At 44.0% G+C, this 21,671-nt stretch overlaps 4 protein-coding genes across 5 annotated transcripts; 2 read left to right on the top strand and 2 right to left on the bottom strand.

Moving 5' to 3' along the window:
- LOC8086423 (nuclear transcription factor Y subunit A-10) lies at positions 5,135 to 9,538 on the top strand. The gene is made up of 5 exons (XM_002461436.2): positions 5,135 to 5,318; positions 5,998 to 6,151; positions 8,272 to 8,411; positions 8,584 to 8,664; positions 8,773 to 9,538. Exons 1-5 carry the CDS (start codon positions 5,310 to 5,312, stop codon positions 9,244 to 9,246), a joined length of 858 nt encoding a protein of 285 aa, XP_002461481.2. The 5' UTR covers positions 5,135 to 5,309; the 3' UTR covers positions 9,247 to 9,538.
- On the bottom strand, positions 12,628 to 13,662 carry LOC8081136 (translation initiation factor IF-2). The gene has a single exon (XM_021452549.1). It carries the CDS (start codon positions 13,478 to 13,480, stop codon positions 12,860 to 12,862), a length of 621 nt encoding a protein of 206 aa, XP_021308224.1. The 5' UTR covers positions 13,481 to 13,662; the 3' UTR covers positions 12,628 to 12,859.
- LOC8086422 (RNA-binding protein CP33, chloroplastic) lies at positions 15,141 to 17,122 on the top strand. The gene is made up of 4 exons (XM_002461435.2): positions 15,141 to 15,647; positions 15,737 to 15,838; positions 15,975 to 16,271; positions 16,595 to 17,122. Exons 1-4 carry the CDS (start codon positions 15,228 to 15,230, stop codon positions 16,790 to 16,792), a joined length of 1,017 nt encoding a protein of 338 aa, XP_002461480.1. The 5' UTR covers positions 15,141 to 15,227; the 3' UTR covers positions 16,793 to 17,122.
- Positions 17,540 to 21,098, bottom strand: LOC8081135 (putative deoxyribonuclease TATDN1). 2 transcript variants are annotated; one of them, XM_002459315.2, is made up of 12 exons: positions 20,971 to 21,098; positions 20,816 to 20,836; positions 20,573 to 20,673; positions 20,407 to 20,464; positions 20,247 to 20,290; positions 20,081 to 20,161; positions 19,332 to 19,402; positions 19,142 to 19,252; positions 18,883 to 18,965; positions 18,412 to 18,628; positions 17,904 to 17,987; positions 17,540 to 17,719 (listed from the first exon to the last, which is right to left on the bottom strand). In XM_002459315.2, the coding sequence occupies exons 1-12, from the start codon at positions 20,996 to 20,998 to the stop codon at positions 17,644 to 17,646; spliced, it is 975 nt and encodes a 324-aa protein (XP_002459360.1). In that variant the 5' UTR covers positions 20,999 to 21,098; the 3' UTR covers positions 17,540 to 17,643. The 2 variants fall into 2 exon arrangements, with proteins under 2 accessions (XP_002459360.1, XP_021310065.1); XM_021454390.1 differs by having other exon boundaries at positions 20,407 to 20,471; positions 20,971 to 21,083.

Below are 21,671 nucleotides of genomic sequence, written 5' to 3'. Positions count from 1 at the left end.
AGCGCGCGGTGGGGGAGGGGGATCTCGGCGAGGTGATGATGACATGTGGGGACAGGGCGCTGTGGGGTCCGGCTCGCAGTGGGGTTCCGGGTGGACGGACCGGGTGAGTCGCGAGGCGAGGCGGGGTTTCGACGGCTGAGAGTGGATCGTTGTGGCTATGGACGAAGGAGAGCCGTCGGATGGGATGGGTACGTGGCGACGGATGGGGACGCTCGCCGACACGTGGGATACGCCTGTCTCGTAGTACTAGCCCTGGGCTTGTTGTTACCTGCCTGGAGGAGTGGAGGGTGGACGCTGGAGCTGGAGCGGCTGGGGGCGAGTGGAAGCTGGGACCGACCTGTCAGAGACTCCGGATACGTTTGGGCCCATGTTGTCCACTTTTGTACTACGAGAAAAGCTTTCTTTTGTTTAGTTGTGAATTTTTTTTTTGCAAAATAAACATTATAATATTTTTTTTTATATTTTATAAATAATATCATGGACTATCTACATTCAAAAGATTTATCTTATAAAATAATTAGTTATATTTTTTATTTATATTTAGTGTTTCATATATGTATAGTAAGATTTGATGTGATGAAAAATTTTAAAATGTTTTATGATTTTATAATTTTTCATTTTTTTTTTCTCTTGCTTTGCGTAGGATGGAGGCACAACAACTCATGATACCATTACACACTATAGACTTGGGAACACGTGCGCCAAAGCAATCAGCTCGGAAAAGGAAAAACTTGTGAGCTCTGCCAAACCATTAACTAAATGAATGAGCGAAAAGGAGATTATGCACTTCCCAATATTCCTATTCCTATGACTTTCTCATGAGTATCGAAACATCTATTTTTCACCGCTTTTGTAAAAGCATGGGTCTAATCTCCATAAAACTAGGAGAGTGTATAAAATTCTCTATTGAGATTGACCTAAGCAGAATTCCTGCACAATTCTGCCTAGCAAATTACCGACGCACCACGCAGGCGCGTAGAGGGGATTGGTGGATTCGCTGAGCCCACCACTGAATTTGGATAGTAGTGCTGGAATCGAATCGAATCGAATTCCAGTTTGAATTGGATACTGGGAATGCGAGTACAGCAGTATATATCTTTTGATTGATGAGAAATAAACGCATTGCTTGTATCTTTTCTGTTTTGCATGTTGTAAAAAAAAATTATCCTACCACTTCCCGGCTTCAATAGTCAATTATTAATTTATTTATTGTTATATTATCTTTTGCTACGCACTAGTTTTAGATGCCGGAGTAGTTTCAGTTTCAACGAGCAAAAAACTATACTCGTCTTACCAGCTTTCGTAAAAGCATGGGCTCGCCTTGAAGGCGCGAATCAAATCGAATGGAAAAATCGAGCAGGCCTCTAGCTCAGAACCCAAGCCGCCGGGCCTTTTTTTTTTGGTTTTGTCTTGATGGGCCACGAAATACGAAACGGGCCAGGCCCAACAAGACGACAGAAGCCCGACCTGCCGTTTGGTCCTGGTCCAGGAAGAGATTTTGGGTTCCTCTCAAAAAAAAAAGGAGGAAGAGATTTTGGGTCTGCTCGGGAGAGCTGTTTTTTTTTTTAAAAAAAAAAAGATAAAAAAACAGCTTAACTTTCACTTTTCTAACCCAAACACTTTCTTCAACTAAAACTAGATTTTAGGGAACATCTCAAAGGTGTGCTCTCGAAACTACAAGATTCAAGGATGAAGTTGGTAAAAATAACCCACTAGGCCACTAGTTACACACGGGTACCGATTCATTTCTTGTACCATACTTGCTCCTTTTTTAGACCAATCCACTTGGTTCGTTTGACTGAAAATCATGACTAAAAATATTATTCGCTGATTTATTATAAAAAAAATATTACTACATAATGAATAGATTCGGTAAATAAATTTAATGGTCGCCTCCAAAGCTACAGAGAGGTGGAAGCGGGGTGACAGGCGGGACCTGCTGGCTGCCGAGCCAAAGAACGGCACTGCCCCGCCCCACATGCCTGGTCGCACCCAGCTACCTCTCGGAGACGGGGTAATGGTTATGCTTCTCTTCAATTTGGCTCTTGGGTAGTATTTTAATTTTACATATGGGTTCAGATCCATAGTTCACCTCTCCTGAAAAAGTTAGAGGAAACTCAACTCCACGATGAACCTTACGGTGGATTTAAGTGAATGTAGTGATCTGAATCATCTGTTTTTCCAGAGCTAGATCTCTTCTAAACATGCCCTTAGGCCTTGTTTAGTTTCTAAAATTTTTCAAGATTCCTCGTCACATCGAATCTTTGGACATATACACAGAGCATTAAATATAAATAAAAATAATAATTAATTACACTGTTTACTTATAATTTACGATAATCTTTTCAGTCTAGTTAGTTTATGATTAAACAAATTATCAAATACAAATAAAAGTGCTACAACAACAATTAAACAAGGCCTTATTGACCTTACTGTACTCTACAGTACAGCAGCCTTCGACCATTTCTGACCATGTATGTGAGCACGTACACGCGTTTATTCGGAAATCATACGGAGTACGTACCAGCACTGTAGCATTTACGGGCTGGCCTCATCGTCATGACGCCTGCTTCAGTTGTTCAATTCTGGTGCAGCAAGTGCAGAAAGGATGCGTTGCTTGAAATAAGCCCCAAAAAGTTTTTAGATTTTAATACTATAACATTTTCGTTTGTATTTAATAATTATTATCCAACTATAGAATAACTAGACTCAAAAGATTCGTCTCGTAAATTACAGGTAAACTATACAATTAGTTATTTTTATTTGTATTTAATTTTTTATGCATGTGTTCAAAGATTTGATATGATAAAAAATCTTGTAAATTTTTGAAATATTGAAGGGATCTAAACAGGGCCAAGTAGCAGGCGTAGCTGGATGCATGGGATCCAATCCATATCCAGTGAGCTGCTACCAATTGCAGAGAGCCAAGGTAGTTGAGCTCCGAGGGCACAGCATATGCAAACCTAGGATTAGGACAGGAGCTTGACCCCCACACGCCTGGTACCAAGTACTACAGTGCTAGCTAGTACAGTAGGTTGTCCAACGGCTCTCGTTGAGCGTCATGTCACCATAACTAACTTGGATCAGATAACAGCCGGCCGGGCCATGAATATGGCGCCGTAAACTTAGAACGCTGTTGGAAGAAAGTTCAGGCTTCACTAGAGAGTAGAGTCCATAATAACTAGGTTTAGCAGGGCATATGTAGTTTGGGAGTCTGGAATAATCTCGTGATTTAGAAGAAACGGAAACCTTGTGCCATGTTTGTACTGTACTATGCATGAAGCTGGAGAGAGCTGTTTGGGTAGTTGCTAGTGCCACCATATTGCAGTTGCTCTAAAAGCTAACACTAGCTCTAAGCTATCAACGTTGAGGTGAGAGACAACAACATTGATATCGTGTTGTGGTGATAGAGAGAGCGAGACTGATCTCTTGGCTCCACACTACTAGCCTCTTGTCTTTTACACTATTCAATAGTAAAAAAATTGATTTATACACACTTCTAAGCTAGGCCATTGAGAGTGTTCTAAGGGGACATGTATTTTACGATATATGGAGTGCTAATTGTCTTTAGAGGGCAGAGGTTATCTCAGCTTGTTGTTCAACTAGAAATGCATGCACGGTCTAGGTAACGGGTTGCCTTGTTGGTCTAAAACCCGCTTGGAACGACAGAATACCAAAAAAAAAGAGAGAGATGGAAAAGACACAGGCATAAGATAGAGTGAATAGTGAAAAATATTTAGGATTTCAAAACACAGGAATGAATACTTTACGCTGTTTGGAATAAGAAAAACAGTACAGTAACATGAGCAAGCATAGCATGCAAGAGATCAAAGATTCGTTCCATTGGATTAGAGTGGATATTTTTTTCCTATGTTTTGTACTTGCTACTATGGTTATTCTTTCCTTTTGAAAAAGAAACTCAACTTTCCTTTGTTTTAGACACTGTATATGACGACGTGAATCTTTTCTTTTGGAATTTATTACTTTATAAAATTGCTTTGAGAAATCTTTTTTTTTGACACAAGCTTTGAGAAATCTTTGATCCAAATTAATTGAACACTTAACCACCAACCAATCTGTCAAGCTGTCACATCGATCTCTAGCCTTGCATTACACTGACAGTGAGCCAGTGGCACTCACAAAAAGGAGTCACAGTCACAGGTTCGCAGACCAGCTAACTGTAATTTTACTAGCTAGGTTTACCACTTACACAGGCTCAAGAGTTTGGGAGCCTGAGAAGATCGAAACAGATGAAAAACTCGCCACTGTCTACAAATTCACGACTTCTGAAACAGTTAAGCATGTTTATATACTGTACATATGAAGCCGATGAAGAGGCTTTTCCACCGCACTGTCACACTGTCTAGAAACTTCTGAACTTTGCAAGGATCATCTGCAGGAGTTTTTACTGAACCAGAAATGCATCGAGGGTTTTGGTCTGTCTGGCAATGTAGGAGTGTAGTACGGGGCTAACCGAGCCCACCGTACCTGGCAAGCAGTCACTCACATTTCGCCTCTTGCCTGGAGTAGTTGCCTTGCACTGATGCAACTAACAGTAACAGCTGGAGCGGAGCTCTGTTGCTCATGCATTCCTCCTGGCTGTAACATGGAGCACACACACACGGCAGTTGTAGCATACAGTTGTACACTGCATTTACTCACAGTTTCTCTAGCGCTCTGGTTGGGCTTGGGCAGTTACGCCTTCGCCATGATTTGCCCATCTCCGGCCTTCTCCAAATTGTCATTGATCAGCATTCAGCAGTAGTACCAGACTTCAGTCCCGGCCTGACCACTTTGCCGTAACAATTCGCGCATTCCGATCCCGCAGAAAGATTGTTCGTACTACGTAGGGCTAAACATACTTAGCGATGATAGGCTGGGGCTGCGCTCGTGATTATTATGAACGAATGCACGGAGAAGCTAGGACAAGAAGAGGGTCGGCCGGGCCCCTGCTAAAACGGCCGGCATTTACATTCCCTGGCGCCCAAATTTATATGCCTGCCGCTGTCGTCCATCTCAGTTAATGGCGCGCCTTGTGTAGCGCACATTTCTGAACAACAAGCAAGGACGGCGATTCAATTCAGTTGGCACCACCACGCTAGCTACCTTATAACCTAGACCGACCCAGATCTCCCGGCCGGCTTCGATCTCTCGTTCGCCATTCAGTGGCACCAACACGCACTCTCTCACTCACCAGTGTCGTCAAGCTCAAGCCATACATCTATCGTCTGACGCTTCAGGAGAGGACGACACCGTTGTTGTCTTGGCATCGCAGCACGCAGCAGCAGCAGCAGCAGCATCAAGCCGTCATGAGGAGTGTAAGTGTACATTTTGGCCCATAAACAACTGCTTACTTTCAGACACACAGTGTCCCCCTTCTCGCTCTTTCGATTGCGGTCACCTGCCATTTGAATTCCACGAACGAGCTGTTCGGCTGCTGACCTGCTGTTCCTCTTCCTCATGGAAGCAAAGGCCTTGTTTAGTTCGCAAAAAATTTCAAGATTCTTCGTCACATCGAATCTTGTGGCACATGCATGAGGTATTAAATTTAAACGAAAACAAAAACTAATTACACAGTTTGTCTGTAAATCTCGAGATAAATCTTTTGACTCTAATTAGTTTATGATTAGATAATATTTATCACAAACAAACGAAAGTGCTACAGTACCCAAAATTCCAAAATTTTGCCAACTAAACAAGGCCAAAGATGAACAGAGTCGTAGTATCCAGCTGTTAGGCTATATATATGAGCCTATGACGCAAGGCTTTGCTGGTTCCTTGTCGATTTGATCAGTGCAGGCAGCAATGAGCTTTCCAGCAACATTTGTTATTTCCACTCTATTTCAAAGCACGCTGCCAAAAAAAACACTTCTTTTTTATTTCAGTCTCCCTTGTTTGCTCCTCGCGATATATATACTGAATGATATATTATACCTAGTATCTAGGAATAGGAGTGGTTCCATTCCAACGAGATGTTCTTTGGTTGCCTTGTTGCAGGCTTTCCAGGACCACGGGCTCGGCTTCCACCAGGCGATCACCGACGGCGGCGGGGGCGGCGCCGGCCCGGCTACGACCGCGGCGCCGTGGTGGGCCGCCGCCCCTCACCAGGGGTGCGCTGCGGCCAGGTTTCCGATCATCAGCTCGTCGTCAGGTAATAAAACATACGACTGAAAAAGCTCTCGTCTTTCTTGTCGGTCGCGCAGTGTGTCGCGAGTCGCGACTGCTAGCTGCCGCCGTCGACCGTCGTCGTCGGCCGGCCGGCGGTCGATAAGCTAGATGGCACAGCCGCGGCATCGTCTGTCGGTCGAGTACGGTCGTCGGACGCTGCCGACGACAGTACCCCTTGTTGCCTGCCGGTGCAAGCGTACCTGGCGCTAGCTAGCGCAACCGCTCTGAATGCCGGCCGCCGGCCGTACGTTCCGGGTTGATGGCTGCACCATTATTGTATTTGCTTGCCATCGTGGTCCTGGTCCTAGGAAACTTGAATAGTATGTGTGTGTAGGAGTATATACGTGGCGCGCTGGGTCCTTTCCTTAATTGATGTCAGGGATGTGGTGAGGTTGGTGCCGGTGCCTGGTCGGGCGATCCAACATATGCATGCATGCCCAATGCCCTGTTTCACGGGTCTCGGGCGGTCATAATGTAACTTACCTCCATCCATTCCTCCAAGACTTTATTTAGTTTCTAATTTTTTTTGTAAAATTTTAAATTTTCCAGACATTTTCTGTTACATCGAATCTTACTACACATGCATGAAGCATTAAATATAGATAAAAAATAACTATACATAAAAAATAACTAATTGTATAATTTGCGAGCCATTGAATCTTTTGAGCCTACTTAGTTTATGATATGACTTATATTTTATTGTGCTTTGATAAGCTGCTATGTACATGTCCATCTGAATTATGGACATGAATTATTGTCTTTTTTTTTTCTTTTTTTGAAACTGTGAATATGCTGCTATCTGCTATCTATGTCGAAAAAACAACCAAGTCTCACATGTTGAAGGGTTAGATATGTTTTGAGCCACTGGATGTGATTTGGGCCTTGTTTAGTTCTAAAAAAAATTACAAAATAGACACTGTAGCACTTTCATTTGTATTTGATAAATATTATCCAATCATGGATTAACTAGGCTCAAAAGATTCATCTGGCAAATTACAGACAAACTATACAATTAGTTATTTTTATCTATATTTAATATTTTATACATGTGTTATAAAATTTAATGTGACAGAGAATGTGTGAAAAATTTAAAATTTACAAAAATTTTTTGAACTAAACAAGACCTGAGAGCAATGGATGGAGGAGGTAAGTTACGTTGTGACTTGCTCAAGGCAAGTCACTGAATCCCTGTCCGGCTCGGGCAGACAGGCTCCAGCTACTAATTTCACATTCATGGTCAAATTTCAAGCTAAGGTGCAAGTTGTTTACAGTACAGGCGTCCATCTAGGTTTGGAGTAAGAGTGATTTTCTGTCTTTTTTTGAAACAAATGGACTAAACCTCTACTTTTAGGGCATGTTTGATCCATTAGGTCAATCTTCATGAAAGTTTTGTAGATATTAAATATGCTAACATGACATTGTATTGATAAAAGGAGATGATAAAAGTTTCATATAGATAGAGTCTCAAGGGATGAAAACCTATTGAGCCTGACCTTGGCACTAAAAGTTACTAGTGCATCCAAACAAACCTACCGATAAACCTACTAACTATTAGCTGAAGGTGATAAACCTACTAACTATTAGCTAAAGTGCTGCTAACAATTAGTTCCAATAGCAGGTTTGGAGTTACTAATAGGTGTTAATAATAGTTCATATACACTTTCAACTTACTATCCAACCATCTATTAGCCGATGGATCAAAATAGCCTCCTGCTAAACATTAGTCAGATTTAAATTAGCAGCTATTAGCTATTAGCTAGCTAATTTGTAATGGATCCAAACAAGTACTTAGTCTAATAACATAGAAGATGACTTCTCTGTATTTGAATTTGTGGAGCTAGGAACAATACATAACTCGGTAGATGAGAGACATGGAGAGAGGACGAACATATGGCCTGTTCAAATCCGATGGGTTTAAAGGAAGAAGAAATGGTCCTGTGCACCCCTTCTCAAAAATGGCCTGTCCATTAGTACTAGAGGACGAACATATATATATGAAATACTGTACTCCGTATATGGGAAAGCAGCCGACGTAGATCTTCAGATACCGCTCTTGTATAATTAGCTAACAATGCAGACGTACACTTGGTGGTTTAGTTTCAGGCGATCCAGACCCTCGGCGGCACGAGCTGAAATTCCACGAGCCTCCCGGGGCAGCCGCCATGGCCGCCGCCGCGCACCCGGAGCTGCTGCTGCACAAGTACCACCATGGCCGTTTCGACCTGTCCATTGGGCAATCCATGGTGAGTGAGACCGAGATGTTATTTGTAGCCATGACAGTACAGTACAGCACGTACCAGTTCATAACTGTATTAATAAGCTGTTATCAATAAGTTCCAACGACATCCTAATCTTATATATATACGTGCTGATGTGTGCTCCCTGTCGTACTTACGTCGGCTGTAACTGATGAAGATGTTTAGCACCAACGCCATTCCTGACCATCATAGCTATGGCACTGCGTCGTACTATCCCTTCTATGGAGCCCATGCTCTGGTATGTATATGTCACACCGATCCTTTTTGTTTGGGTTGCTTCTCAACAAGACTTGTTTCACACCATAGTATATATTTTTACATTTGCAAAAAAAAAAAAAAAATGAAGCACGGGAGGGTGCTCCTGCCGCCGGCGATCGCGGCCGACGAGCCGGTGTACGTGAACGCCAAGCAGTTCAACGGCATCCTCCGGCGGCGGCTGGCGCGCGCCAAGGCGGCCTGCAGGGACCGCCGGGTCTCCGGGGGGAACCGCCGCAAGCCATACATGCACGAGTCACGGCACCTGCACGCGCTGCGCCGGGCGCGGGGCACCGGCGGCCGCTTCCTCAACACCCGGAGCCGCGACGACGGCGACCCGCACAAGCCGCCGAACGAGGGCAGCGCCGCCAGCAATAAGGCGAAGGCGAAGGCGGCGGCGGCGGCGGCGACGAGGCTGCAGCAGCAGGAGGACCGGCAGGCGGACGCCCTGTTCCTCTCGTCGCTGGTGAACGTGGCGGGCGGCGACGGAGACGGCGGCGAGGCCACCGCGTGGCCCGGCTGCAGCGCGCCGTCGCGGGGCTGCTGCGACCTGCTCAGGTCGTGACGCCGGCGGGTGGCCTCGCCGTCGCCCTGGTGGTGGTACGGTGGTGGCTCTCTAGGACGTACGGCAACTCATTCTTGGCTCCGGGGTGTGTCACGGTCAGTGTGTGGTGCACAGTGCCCAAAGCGAGCTCCTACATTGTTTCGTTGTGCATGTAAAAACCACCGCAAGTTCGTTTTATTGATGTTCCAAAAAACTCTCGTCCTGTTTGATGCATGAGACGGAGACGGACAGCAGTGTGCACTGGTGAGTGTGATGACTAAACGGCCGTACTACCATCCAAGGCATTCAGACACGTTTGGACGCCGGCCTCACGTTCAATTGTCTGAAAAGTCATAACTAAAAGTACTCTTATTTATTATAAAAGAAAATTATTGTTGGCTGGCACAAAAAAATACAGCTTAGAGCATCTCTAAGAGTTTACTAAAAACATTTGCTATCTTTGTTTGTTTTGGTAAAGCATGAAAAATCATGGTCCAACAGTTTGGTAACTAGCTTGGCATAATTTAAGGAGTTGGTTATATAACATTGTTGATCTATTAACCAAACAAAACTCCAACACTAATGTCCTGTCGCTAACTAAGCATGACATAAATCACAATCTCAAATGAAACTGCAAACTAGCGTATCCAATCGAACACAACCACCACTTTAATGCCACAACCAAAGTACGGTATTTTCCTTTTTCCGATGAAGGTTTTAGTCTTGGGACATTCTACAACTGGTTGTTTCCGCACAATAAGCCCAAAACAAGCTAATGGTACTGACAAAAATCCCAGGCCATCTCAAGCCACACAAGTGAATTAAGAGCAATTATGAAAAGAATGCAGAAGAGTGCTCACCAGCATTCAAAGTCTCACACAGGCATGTGCTTCTACAGTCAGAGTACTTGCTTAATAGAATTAAAACACAGTCCTGTCACTGCTGCATATTTACTGATCGAATTAAATCAGCTAAGAGTCTAAGAATGAAACATATGATGCAGAACTGGACATAATGAAGATGCATCAACTGAACTAACTGAGACAGGGCATACTTCCCTAATTGATCATATTCAGAAAAACCAATCAAGAGCCCCTGCATCTGCATCAACTGAACTTCCTGAAACAGGGCATACTGCTGCATATGTTGGCAACACAGAAAAACCAATCAAGAGCCCCTGTTATGGTTCCATTCCTTGAATCTTCACTAAAAAGGGAAAAAATATTTATACATGATGATATTGATATGAAAGACCGCGAGTCACAAATCAAGAACATCCTGTTGTTTATGGAGTCAGAAGGGAGCCAAGTCACACATGGCATGCCTCTGCTCGTTGTCTAAACTGTAAAAATCCTGTTGGACTGTGACTACTAATGTTTTCAGTGAACTGAAACAATACCGTGAAATAGTATGTTTGAACCTTAAGCTTAAGTAATGAGTCTTGTTCCGTTGAGTAAATTGCTGCAACTTTGCTTAAAAGCTCTCCAGTTCAACCAATATTGAAACAGGACATATTTAAAACAACAACATCCTGGCTAATTAAGCTGTGTTTGTGAAGAAACCATCTCAACTTGGAGTCTGGGTCATGATTATGTGGGTAAGCTTAAGAAAACTCCATAAAGGTGGACACTCATATCCTGTCCCTAACTGAGCAAGCCATAAATCACAATCTCAGGTTGAAATTGTAAACTAGTTTATTTGTATCCAATCAAACACAACCACCACTTTAATACCACAACCAAAATATGGTATTTTTTTGTTTTAGTCTTAGGGCATTTACAACAGGTTGTTTCCACATAATAAGCCGAAAACAAGCTAAAGGCATTAACAAGGCCCAGGTTATCCCAAACAACACAGCTGAAAGCCTGAAACAAAGCAATTAAAAAAGAATACAGAAGAATGATCACTTGATCAGCAGCACTCGAACAGGATATGCTTCTATAGACTTAACAGTCCTGCCACTACTGCAAATTCCTGATCGAAGGTTAAAATGTCAGAATCAATAGAAAAGTCTGTGTCCGTTGTAAAAACACCACAATTAACAAATGTGAAATTTTCCCAGACTTATCCAGCACTGTATCCCTAGAACACCACACTTTGATGTTGCAAGAGCATCATAATCCCCCAATTTAAAATTTTCTCAGGTTTATCCAGCTGAATAATGTTAACACATCAATCTTAGACATTGCAATAACTGGTATGTACGATTTTGCGAACAACAAAAAGGGCTTGCAATGTCAATGAAAGAAGTGAAGCAGTAGTCCCTATAGTTTCAGTAAGAAAGAGTAGTACCATACATCACCAACAGGTGGCAGAATCAAAATCACATAACAACTGAACTTGATCCACCAATTTTTGAAGAGAAATTGCAGTGAAGGGAAACAAGGTATTAAGATGAATACCCATGATACTCATAATATTCGAAGAAGGGAAAACATAGATAGAAACAAACAGAGCATATATAAGTATATAACCCTGAATCCTAAACTGTAAAATCCTGTTGATCTGCCATGATGTTTCCAGTGAACTGAAACAAAACTGTGAAATAATATATTTGGACCTCGGAACTGAAGTAATGAGAGTATTTTTACAAACAATAAATTACTGGAACTCTGCTTTGGCTCACCAGTTCGACAAGACTGAAACATGAATATAATTGGCAAAGCTGTGTTTGCGAAGAAATCATCTCAAATGAGAAAGCTCCAAAAAGGTGGATGCTAATAGCCTGTCACCAACTAAGCATGACATAAACCACAATCTCAGATGAAACTGTAAACTAGCTTATCCAATCAAACACAAGTGCACAACCACCACTTTAATGCCATAATCAAGTCCAAAATATGGTATTTTTCCATTTTTCATTGCAGGTTGCAGTCTTAAGGGCATTGTACAACAGGTCGTTTCCGCACAATAAGCCCAAAACAAGCTAAGGGTATGGACAAGTCCCAGTCCATCTCAAGCCTCACGGCTGAATAAAGCAATTAAAAAGAATACAGAAGAATGGTCGCCAGCATTCAAACATGATTGATGCTTCTACAGTCAGAGTATTTGCTTAACACACTTGCTTAACAATCCTGTCACTGCTGCATATTACACATCGAAGGTAAAATCTCAAAGTTACCAGAGGATACCATATCCAGCTTAGAACACCACAGTTACTAAATGCGAATTTCTCCTGCACCTACCCAGCATTGTCTCAAAAGTACCACTCCTTGCCATTGCAAGAACATAAAAAATCACCAAATTTAAACTTCTCAGGCTTATTCAGGAGAACAACACCAACACATCACTCTTGGACATTGCAATTACTAGTAGAATTTGTGTAATGCACTACCCAGCAATAAATTTTTTTTGGCAAAAAAAAAGGAGAGTTATGTAATTTCAATGCAAGATGTAAGACAGTAATCCTTATGGTTTCAGACTTTCAGTGAAAAGAGTAGCATACACCATCAGGCAGCATCACCAAAATCATGTAACAGTATCAAAACTTCTTCAGTATAAATTGCGTACCACGTCCAACAATTATGCGCAGAACAGCCTTATTTCCCCACAAAGGGAACCAAAATTAACCTCAGGATTCAGGAACCAGTATGAATCTAATAACCAACCCAACAACAATTGTTAGTTATATCAATCAAACCTTCTCAGCAACAGCTTCTTCTTTCTTCGCCTCACCGGCGGCCGGCAGGGGCACGGCTTCTTCCTTATTCTCCGCATCGTTACCCACGCCGGCGGCTGGCGGGGAGGAAGCAGCCGGCTGGGGCACGCCTTCTTCCTTATTCTCCGAATCAGTCGCTGGCTCCCCTCCCTTGTCCTTCGCGGCGTCGTCGTCGGCCGCAGCAGCGGCGGCGGCAGCCTCGGCCTCGGCGCGCTTGTTGACGGCCTCCTCGGCCCTGAGCAAGGGCGCGTAGTAGTCGGCGTGCGCGTCCATGCACTTCTTGAGGTTGGCGGTGGCCTCGTGGCAGCGCTCGACCATGTCGTCGCCGTCCTTCTGCGCCGCCTCCACGCACTCCTCCCACGCCACGAAGGTGTCCCTGCAGCCGCCGGCCTTCATGAAGAGGCAGAACCCGCACTCCCCTTCCTCCTCCTCCTCCTCCTCCCCCTCCGCCTTCACCGCGTTCTCCGCCGCCGCTTCGGGGACAGGCTCTTGCGGTTGCGGCGGACCTTCTTGCGCGGCCGCGGGCGCCGCAGCGGGTGTGGGAGTGGGGCTCTCTTGCGCGAGGCTGGGCTCCGTGGCGGGCTCAGGGGACGCCATTGCTGTCTGTGCGATCTGTGGGCGAGGCGAGGTGGCTCGGAACTCGGAAGGTAGTATGGGGGGGAGCTGCGGCGCTTGGTGGCGGCGGTACTTCTTGGGGAGGAAGAAGAGTCCCGCCGCCGCCCGAGGAGCACGTCGAGTTGGTGTTGGTGTTGGTCTCTCCGCTCTAACAGCGGCAGGGGTTGATCCCTCGTGGGCCGTGGTTTCGTGAACGAGTCTGGCTCGAGGGCTTGAGGCCCACAAAATCATAGACCGGTCACTCGGCCCAGACCCAGTGCCTCGGACACTCAGCGCAGAAAAGAAGCATAAGAGTTCTCTTTCTAAAAAATGGTATAAATAAAAAAGCTGTCACCCGCTAACCCACATCAAATCAAATACATAAATCTATATCTTTATCTATACCTAATATTAGAGATACAATATATTTTATTTTAATTTTTTATTCACCTCTCTCTAATTATTCTTAGATAGTTGAGAGTTTCTTATGTCTTTTTTATTTTATTTTAAAATTACACTCGTGCCCTCTGTCTATATGATTTAGACTTACTACCCATATACTCTTATGAGTTAACACAATTTTGGGTCTACCAATAATTGATATGGAGTCCGATTCAAAAATGTATTTGGATCACGCCTCTCTCGTTCTCCTCCATGCACTTCTTGAAGTTGTCGAGGTAGGGGAACGGTTACCATAGGCAGAGCTAGCTAGGTGGACAAGAACCACCCTAAAATTTAGTTCAAGGTTAAAATATAGTAGATAAGTTCTCTAAAATCATGAAAATTACACATAGATTATCTATAGTTTGGTTTTACATGTAAAGTAGACTATCCATGCTTTAGATACTAGCTACGCCACTCGGCTACTAGTCTGTTCGTTTGGCTGAAAAAACTATGCTAAAAATACTATTCGTTGATTTATTATAAAAAAATAATATTAAATAGCTGGTAGATTTAATAGATAAACTCAACCAAGTCGGTGTCATCGGCGTATCAGAGCCGTCCTTCACTGCCGCCGCCACGCACTCCACGAGCACCTACGAAGGCGTCCTTGCAACTCCCTGACGCTATTGCCACTGCCTTTTCGATCGCCTTTAGGCTGTTTTCTTTGAATTGCTTGTTGGCTTGTTGCTTGTCATAGAGCATGTTTGGCTAGTCGAATCAGCTCTGATTCTAGTGGGAAACCAGTGAAACGCCCAAACGAGTTTTGGAGACCAAGAATCGGAACTGGAATGTTCCAGGTTTTCTATGTTTAGCACCAGAAAACGGCTAGGACCTGGTTTTGCACGATTCTGATTCTCAGTCTACCTACTTCATATATTGATTTGCCAAGAATTAAGTGGAATATAAATCAAATTTTGTTTAAGTTATTCTTTACCCAAAAAAAAGTTTTGAATTTTGTTGAAGCGTACTTTCATTTATATATATTTTTCGAATCAAAATTCAGCCTACTAATCAAACAATCTCATAAAGTGATTATGATTCATACTGACACGTTTCTTGAGAGGTTTCCACGAAAATCTGGCCTACCAAACACCCTTTTGCTGCTACTAGTCCTGCCCCGCCGTAAGAGATAGGCCCATCGATTCGCATTCAGGCCCACAGACTCATGGGCCGCTCGGCCCAGCGGGCCCATCAGATAGCGGATAAGAAGACGAAACTAGATATTTATCGGCGGCGAGAGGCTGCACTGCTAGTCTGCCACCGGACTTGTGCTCCCTCCGCTCCGGCCCTTCTTGCTTCTCCGGCGATGGCCGCCGCCGTCACAGCAACCTTCCGCACCCTGCTCCAGCACGCAGCGGCTGGCGGCGTCCCCGTCCCGCTTCCCAGCGTTCGGTTCCAGAGCCTGCAGCGCCACCGCGTCGGCCTCCGCCTCCTCGCGCCCCCGCGTGGGCGCCCCGTCCTACTCCCGCCCGTCGCCGCCGCCGCAGCCGGCGAGGAATTCTCTTCCGACGGAGAGGATTCCACCGGCGACGAGTACTTCGATGAGGAAGAGGCCTCCGAGTCGGAGGAAGAAGCCGAGGCCCCGCGCGCCTACTCGCCGCCACGAAGCCGCCCGACGCGCGGCGACGACCCCGGCCGGCTCTTCGTCGGCAACCTTCCCTATACCTATACCTCTGAGGAGCTCGCCCAGGTCTTCGCTGAGGCCGGCAGGGTCGACGACGCGCAGGTACCCGTATCTTCCAATTCTTGGTCTGCCTCCTGGAACAATCCCTGAACGGTATCATCATTCATGGCTGACGGTTCCATTTCCTGCAGATAATCTATGACAAGGTCACCAACAGGAGCCGGGGCTTTGCCTTCGTCACCATGGCCACCGCCGAGGAGGCTGCCAAGGCCATCCAGATGTTCGACGGCGCTGTAAGTACCACACCGGCCAATTGGATCAGTCCTTGCTCAGTTCACAGAATTGGGTTCTTGCTCTTGCCCATGAATGTGCAAGTGTGTGCTCTGACTCTGACATGATCTTGGCACATTTGTCTTCAAACAAATGCAGCTGCTGGGAGGGAGGACCGCTAGGGTGAACTACCCGGAGGTGCCGCGTGGTGGGGAGAGGAGAACGGTCACCATGGCTGGCCGCAGGCGTGACGATGGCACATACAAGATTTATGCCGGCAACCTGGGGTGGGGAGTGCGTGCCGACACATTGAGGAATGTGTTTGAGGGTCGGGCCGGCTTGCTCGACGCCAGGGTCATCTTTGAGCGTGAGACTGGCCGCTCCAGAGGGTTCGGGTTCGTCTCCTTCAGGACAGCAGAGGATGCACAGGCTGCATTGGAGGCTTTGGATGGAGTGGTATGTTCTGTCTTCATCTAGGCCAATGTTGTTCAGTGCCCTTACATCTCTTTATTAGTAGTAGATATATGGAAATGCCAACTGATGCAGTAGCATGGGCACTTCAAATTGATTCATCAAATTAGAGCACACAAGATAGCTAATATATGGATTTTCAGTGTGGGCTGGACTGGACAATGCATACCTGCTAATTGCACTTCGTCCAAGTAGCATGTGAATAAGTGAATTGTGATTTACTTGAGTGTATACCTTCTTTCACATTACTTGAGTGACCTTGGTCTTGTTGTAGCAGTGGTTAACATGGTTATGGAATGGCAATGCAGGAACTGGAAGGGAGGCCACTTCGACTTAGTCTGGCGGAACAGAATCCACCACCTGGTTCCCCGCCTAGTAATGCGCAGGCACAGCAGGAAGAAACAGATTCAGGCGCATCTGATGCAGAGACGGAAGTAGTCAGTTCTTCAGAATTATCTGAAGCAGAGTTGGACGAGAACAACTTGCAGACAGCTGCAACTTATTAATAAGCAGGAGCCACGGGTTATATATTGACTTCTAAGTTCTGCCATTCAAGTCCAAGGTGTACTGATAGGAGCAAAAATTTTGACAAGTGATGCTGTAGCAAGGATTCAGCATTTGAGCTATATAATGTATTAGATATTAGGAACTACCGTATTTGTGTAATGAGTTCTGCAAAATATGATCTGAATTATAATTGTGTAGCCTTCCGCTTACTGTAAACTGATCCTTTTCAAATGTTCTATTTTGTTAGTGCCTGGTCAACTCATAGGTTTTATTTGTTAGGTCATTTTTCAAATGAACTAGAGCAATACAAGAGGTATAAACTATTTCAATTGACGTTTGAAAGATGTAATCAATTGAAGTTGTAGCTCTATTTTGTGCAAACTCAGGCCTTGTTTAGTTTCCGAAAATTTTTGGGTTTGGCTACTGTAGCATTTTCGTTTTTATTTAACAATTATTGTCCAATTATATACTAAGTAGGCTCAAAAGATTCATCTCGTAAATTACAGGTAAATTGTACAATTAGTTATTTTTTTATCTATATTTAATACTCCATGCATGTGCAGCAAAATTTGATGTGACAGGGAATCTTGAAAAATTTTGGGAACTAAACAAGGCCTCAGTAAAAAGAACAGAGTAAATGATTTTAGGTCATAGCGTCAGTTGGGTTATACTTGTACACAGTCAGAACGTGCTTGACATGTCATCAGGCTCATGGGACACGGCAAAACTGTCAGTGAGGACAAAAGTATAGCAGACCAAAAATATTTCATAGGCATATTGGAAGTTGTAACATGAAAGCATGAAACCAAACGTTAATCAAAAGGGAACATTTTTAAAAAAATCACTGTCATCAGCTATCTTGGACGGCAGTACCACTCTCAAGCTGTGCACCGCCAGATGCATCAAGATCCTGAGGAAAGAAGAGTCTGCAAGGTTGGCAGATCCATTAATCACGTATTCACATCAATTAAAAGATGACTAATGGAGCACCACAGAGCTGGAGCTAGAAAGAAGCAACATGATATATCCATAAGCATTTGGGGAACATGGGTTATTTCTAGTCACTGATAACCACTGGAAAATTCTCAGGTTGATACAAAGTTATGTTACCTGCATGTGTTGTGGTACAGAGTTCTACTAAGGCCTTCTATGTCAGAAATTCCTTTGCATCCAGCCACTACCTCAAGAACTTGCCTGAAATCCATAGTTATGAGTCAAATTTTCTGGGGCAAAATTCATGGGCAAATAAAAATTTGAGTAACATATAATGCTGACTAGTTCAGCTCAGTACAATAACAGAGGAACAATCATGACTTAGTGAACAAGTCTAATGAAGCACAAAACTGAATTATCAACGCTCAGCATCATTGATCAGGGTAGAAATACAAATTTCCATGTAAAAAGCATGTGTCTTGTTTAGTCTTTCTACATAGAAGGGCATGAGTTAAGGTTGGATTACTTGGATGTTTCTACAGAGAAAGCATGTAAAAGAACGAGCACTTGAATGAGAAGCAAATATTCTCCACATTGGAAAGCAGTTGTCAGAGTTAAAAACTCAGCAACCAGTCTATACCGAGCAAGAGAACTTAAGAATTGATGGAGAACTGTTGCAACTTACCTGACTAAACAAGGCTCATTCCGACCTTTTACTGTTGAATCTGGCTCGTACTTTTCTTTCTTCTTGGATGGCCAGACAGATTTCACATACTGGCTTCCAGCATGAGTATTTCTTATGTCACAATATGGAGAATCTGTCTCTATCATCAACCTCTCAACAGGAATGCCTCGTAGAACCTCAAGATTTTCGTTAGTTTTCAGAGAGCAGCCATTAACACCTGCAACCATTGATTCACAAACACTTATATGACCCAACTGGGAGATAATGAAATAACAGAATATCAAATTCTACAGTTGCTTCAGTTGTCACTATCCAAATGGAAATTTTCAACACAGAACTCAATTACAAAGAGGAATTACAACAGAATTTGGAATAGCTTGTTGCAACTACTGGAGTGTTTGACTCTCTTTACTCTGAAGTCATCATGTTGCAAGACATGCAGATTTTTATTGCTGGGTAAAGAGATTTTACCTATAAACATCTTCTCAAAAGAAAGTAGCCTGTCCCGATCTTCTGCCGAGTCAGTGAAGGAATGTGTAACCCCACCAGGGAATCTGCCAAAGAAAAAACACAGAGAGAGATCAGGGAATAGTTATAAAACATAAGTGAATTGAAACGTAGGTAACTCCTACGACCAGTGTACTTTCAACTGTTTCATTAAAAACCAGAGAGTGTATTCAGCACGGCATCATTGACGAACATCACCTATGGAATACAGATTGTATGCTACCTGTGCAAATTTCGTGTCATGATTTCACAGAAGTCTTCACCAGCAGCACGCATGTGAAGAAACATTGGCAGTTTTACTGCTTCCGCCAACTCAAATTGTTTCTCGAAGTACCTAATACAAAATAAATCACTCAGAAAATGAATAGATCAAATGCCAATTTGTGTGCATATGAGAACAAGACTATATATACTTCTTTTGCACATCTGCCGGACAGAAGTGAAGTCTGTCATAATCCAAACCACATTCACCAACGGCGACGACCTGCAGAAATTGGAACTCATGTAGGATTGCAAGTGTTTTTTTCCCTGGGGGGAGGATAGGGAGTGGGGACTGAAATAACCACTGAGTGGCTCACTACAAAATGATCATATCTTCATATTTCAAAACTTAAAGATCGGTTCAAATATCTGTGCATGTCCTTTTGCTGAAACTGTGGGTTGACAAGTAAATCAATGCACACTCTATACTTCGCAAGCACAGAATAGGTGAGGGTGTGTTTGCACCCAATCCTCTTGATCTATACTTTGTTCTTGTTTCTGTTTCTCATATACGCACAACGCACACCCTAGCAGCCAACACCAGCATTTCATGCTTATAGAATCACAGTTCTTGTTTACTACCACTACAACTAACTTAGCTCTTTTTCTTTTACATATTTATTATGTCCACTTTCTTTTGGCTCTAGATGGGTTTAATCTCTAGCCTAATCCAACTTTTCTTGGGACAGAAAAGCCTATTGCTATTTCTGGGTCCTGTGAAGTTTAAGTTAGATCATTGATTTATATAACATTGTTTAACTAAGAAACTGTGAGAACTTCCAGTAGCTCCAAACCTAACACATGACTGAATATCTGTCCCTAGGAATTTATCAATAGGTTACAAGAAAACAACAGTCACAACACTTTTTGCATGCTGGGAAATAATATAATCATACACAACCTTGCCTTTCTCTATCCCCTCCTTCGCTAGAGCCAGCAGTGCCTGAAAATGACCCTCGGGGTCTCCACTCTCCTCGAACTCCTAAACATCCAAAATGTACCAGATCAGGAAACAACAGAAACCACTAAACAACAATAGCAAATACCAATCGAAAAATTCCAGCTACCCCGCATCTCGTCGGGTGCACGCCCACAGTGCAGAACAGCCTCCCTGCATTGCACACACAAGACAGCTTCTCAGGAGCATTTCACCGAACACTTTACAAGCACCACCAAGCGCAGCAGCAGTCAAAGAACCACAGCAAGCAGGCAAGCAGCTGGGCTTACCGTCGGTCTCGGCGATCTCCAACGCCTCCCTGGACTCTTTCAGAGAGCCTCCGGTGACCTGCCGCCTCACCAAAACCAGGAAGGCAAGAAATTAATTACCATGAAACCGAGGCGAGTCAGGAGACGGCGAGAAAAGGGACATCAGCGAGGGCCATAGTATACTTACAATGATGCGGTCGACGCCGGCAGCCCACGCGCGCGCGAGTACGGCCGGGATGTCAGCGGCATGGCACTGCTTGCCGTGGTAGATGCCCTTGAACATGCCATCTTCACGGCAGTAGCAGCAAACAGCCCGTACGGCGCAAGCCAACGGTGGGGGAGGAGAGAGAGGCACAAGAATCAGCCAACCAGTTGTGAGGCAAGCACTAAGAAAAGAGCAAAATGGAGGATATTTGGAAGCATGAGTTACCGGTGAAGTTGACTGCGATGTCTGGTGCGGTGGTCGCCGCGGCCGGAGACGGGGAGGAAGGTCCGTGGAGGGCAAGGTGAAGGCAGAGTGTCAGTCCGGGTTAGAGAGGGGACGATACAGGACGGTGCGGTGGGAGAGGGAGCGGAGGAACTTGCCGATGAGCTTGACGGCGGTGGACGCCATGGCCGCGGAGCGCAAGGAGGGCGGAGATGGAGCCAATCGGAACTGAAAAAGGCAAAATCAATCGAGTTCTTTTTTTTTTACATAGAGGAGAAAAAAAAAAGACGATTGGTCGAGTACCTTTTTTTTTTTTGAGGAAAGATTGGTCGAGTACCTGAGAAAGCACTACTTGGGCATGCCAAGTCCAATTCTGGCCCGTCATGAGCGCACTTCACCTAATGGGCCGAGAAAAATATCAACATTATCTCCATTAACTTTCGCAAAAGTCTATTTTATTCCTCCATAAACTCTAAAATTAGGCAAAATACCTTCTTCAACTTTTAAAACCGCTCATCTTACCCCTATCCTACTTATAAGCAGTTTTGAAGATGATTTTTCCTTTTTTTTCTTTTACTTATTTTGTTGAATCATTGAAAAATCTATATCTATCTCTAAATAAAAAGTAAAAAGACAAAATTGTCTTCAAAACTGCTTATAACCGGACTAAGGAGGTAAGATGAATGATTCTAAAAGTTGAAAAAGATGTTTTGCCTAGAGTTAGAATTTATGGAGAAAAAAATATTTTTATAAAAGTTGAGTGAGGTAATGTAGATGTTTTCCTTTCCACCATAGAAATCCTCTGGCCTATCTTGGGAGTTAACGGGCTTACTAGCGGCCTAGTGCATACCCCCTCATT

This window comes from Sorghum bicolor, chromosome 2 (assembly GCF_000003195.3).
Source record: "Sorghum bicolor cultivar BTx623 chromosome 2, Sorghum_bicolor_NCBIv3, whole genome shotgun sequence".
In the NCBI taxonomy this organism is placed as follows: domain Eukaryota; kingdom Viridiplantae; phylum Streptophyta; class Magnoliopsida; order Poales; family Poaceae; genus Sorghum; species Sorghum bicolor.
The sequence above is the reverse complement of the archived record's forward strand: the minus strand, read 5'-3'. Positions and strand labels throughout refer to the sequence as shown.

Coding starts and splice junctions, on each gene's coding strand:
- LOC8086423 (XM_002461436.2), top strand. Junction 8,412..8,583: donor TGTCCATTGGGCAATCCATG/GTGAGTGAGACC, acceptor TAACTGATGAAG/ATGTTTAGCACCAACGCCAT. Junction 8,665..8,772: donor TCTATGGAGCCCATGCTCTG/GTATGTATATGT, acceptor AAAAAAATGAAG/CACGGGAGGGTGCTCCTGCC.
- LOC8081136 (XM_021452549.1), bottom strand. CDS start 13,480: ATGGCGTCCCCTGAGCCCGCCACGGAGCCCAGCCTCGCGCAAGAGAGC.
- LOC8086422 (XM_002461435.2), top strand. CDS start 15,228: ATGGCCGCCGCCGTCACAGCAACCTTCCGCACCCTGCTCCAGCACGCA. Junction 15,648..15,736: donor GCAGGGTCGACGACGCGCAG/GTACCCGTATCT, acceptor CATTTCCTGCAG/ATAATCTATGACAAGGTCAC. Junction 16,272..16,594: donor TGGAGGCTTTGGATGGAGTG/GTATGTTCTGTC, acceptor ATGGCAATGCAG/GAACTGGAAGGGAGGCCACT.
- LOC8081135 (XM_002459315.2), bottom strand. CDS start 20,998: ATGGCGTCCACCGCCGTCAAGCTCATCG. Junction 19,253..19,331: donor CCGGCAGATGTGCAAAAGAA/GTATATATAGTC, acceptor ATTTTGTATTAG/GTACTTCGAGAAACAATTTG. Junction 17,988..18,411: donor AATGAGCCTTGTTTAGTCAG/GTAAGTTGCAAC, acceptor TATGGATTTCAG/GCAAGTTCTTGAGGTAGTGG.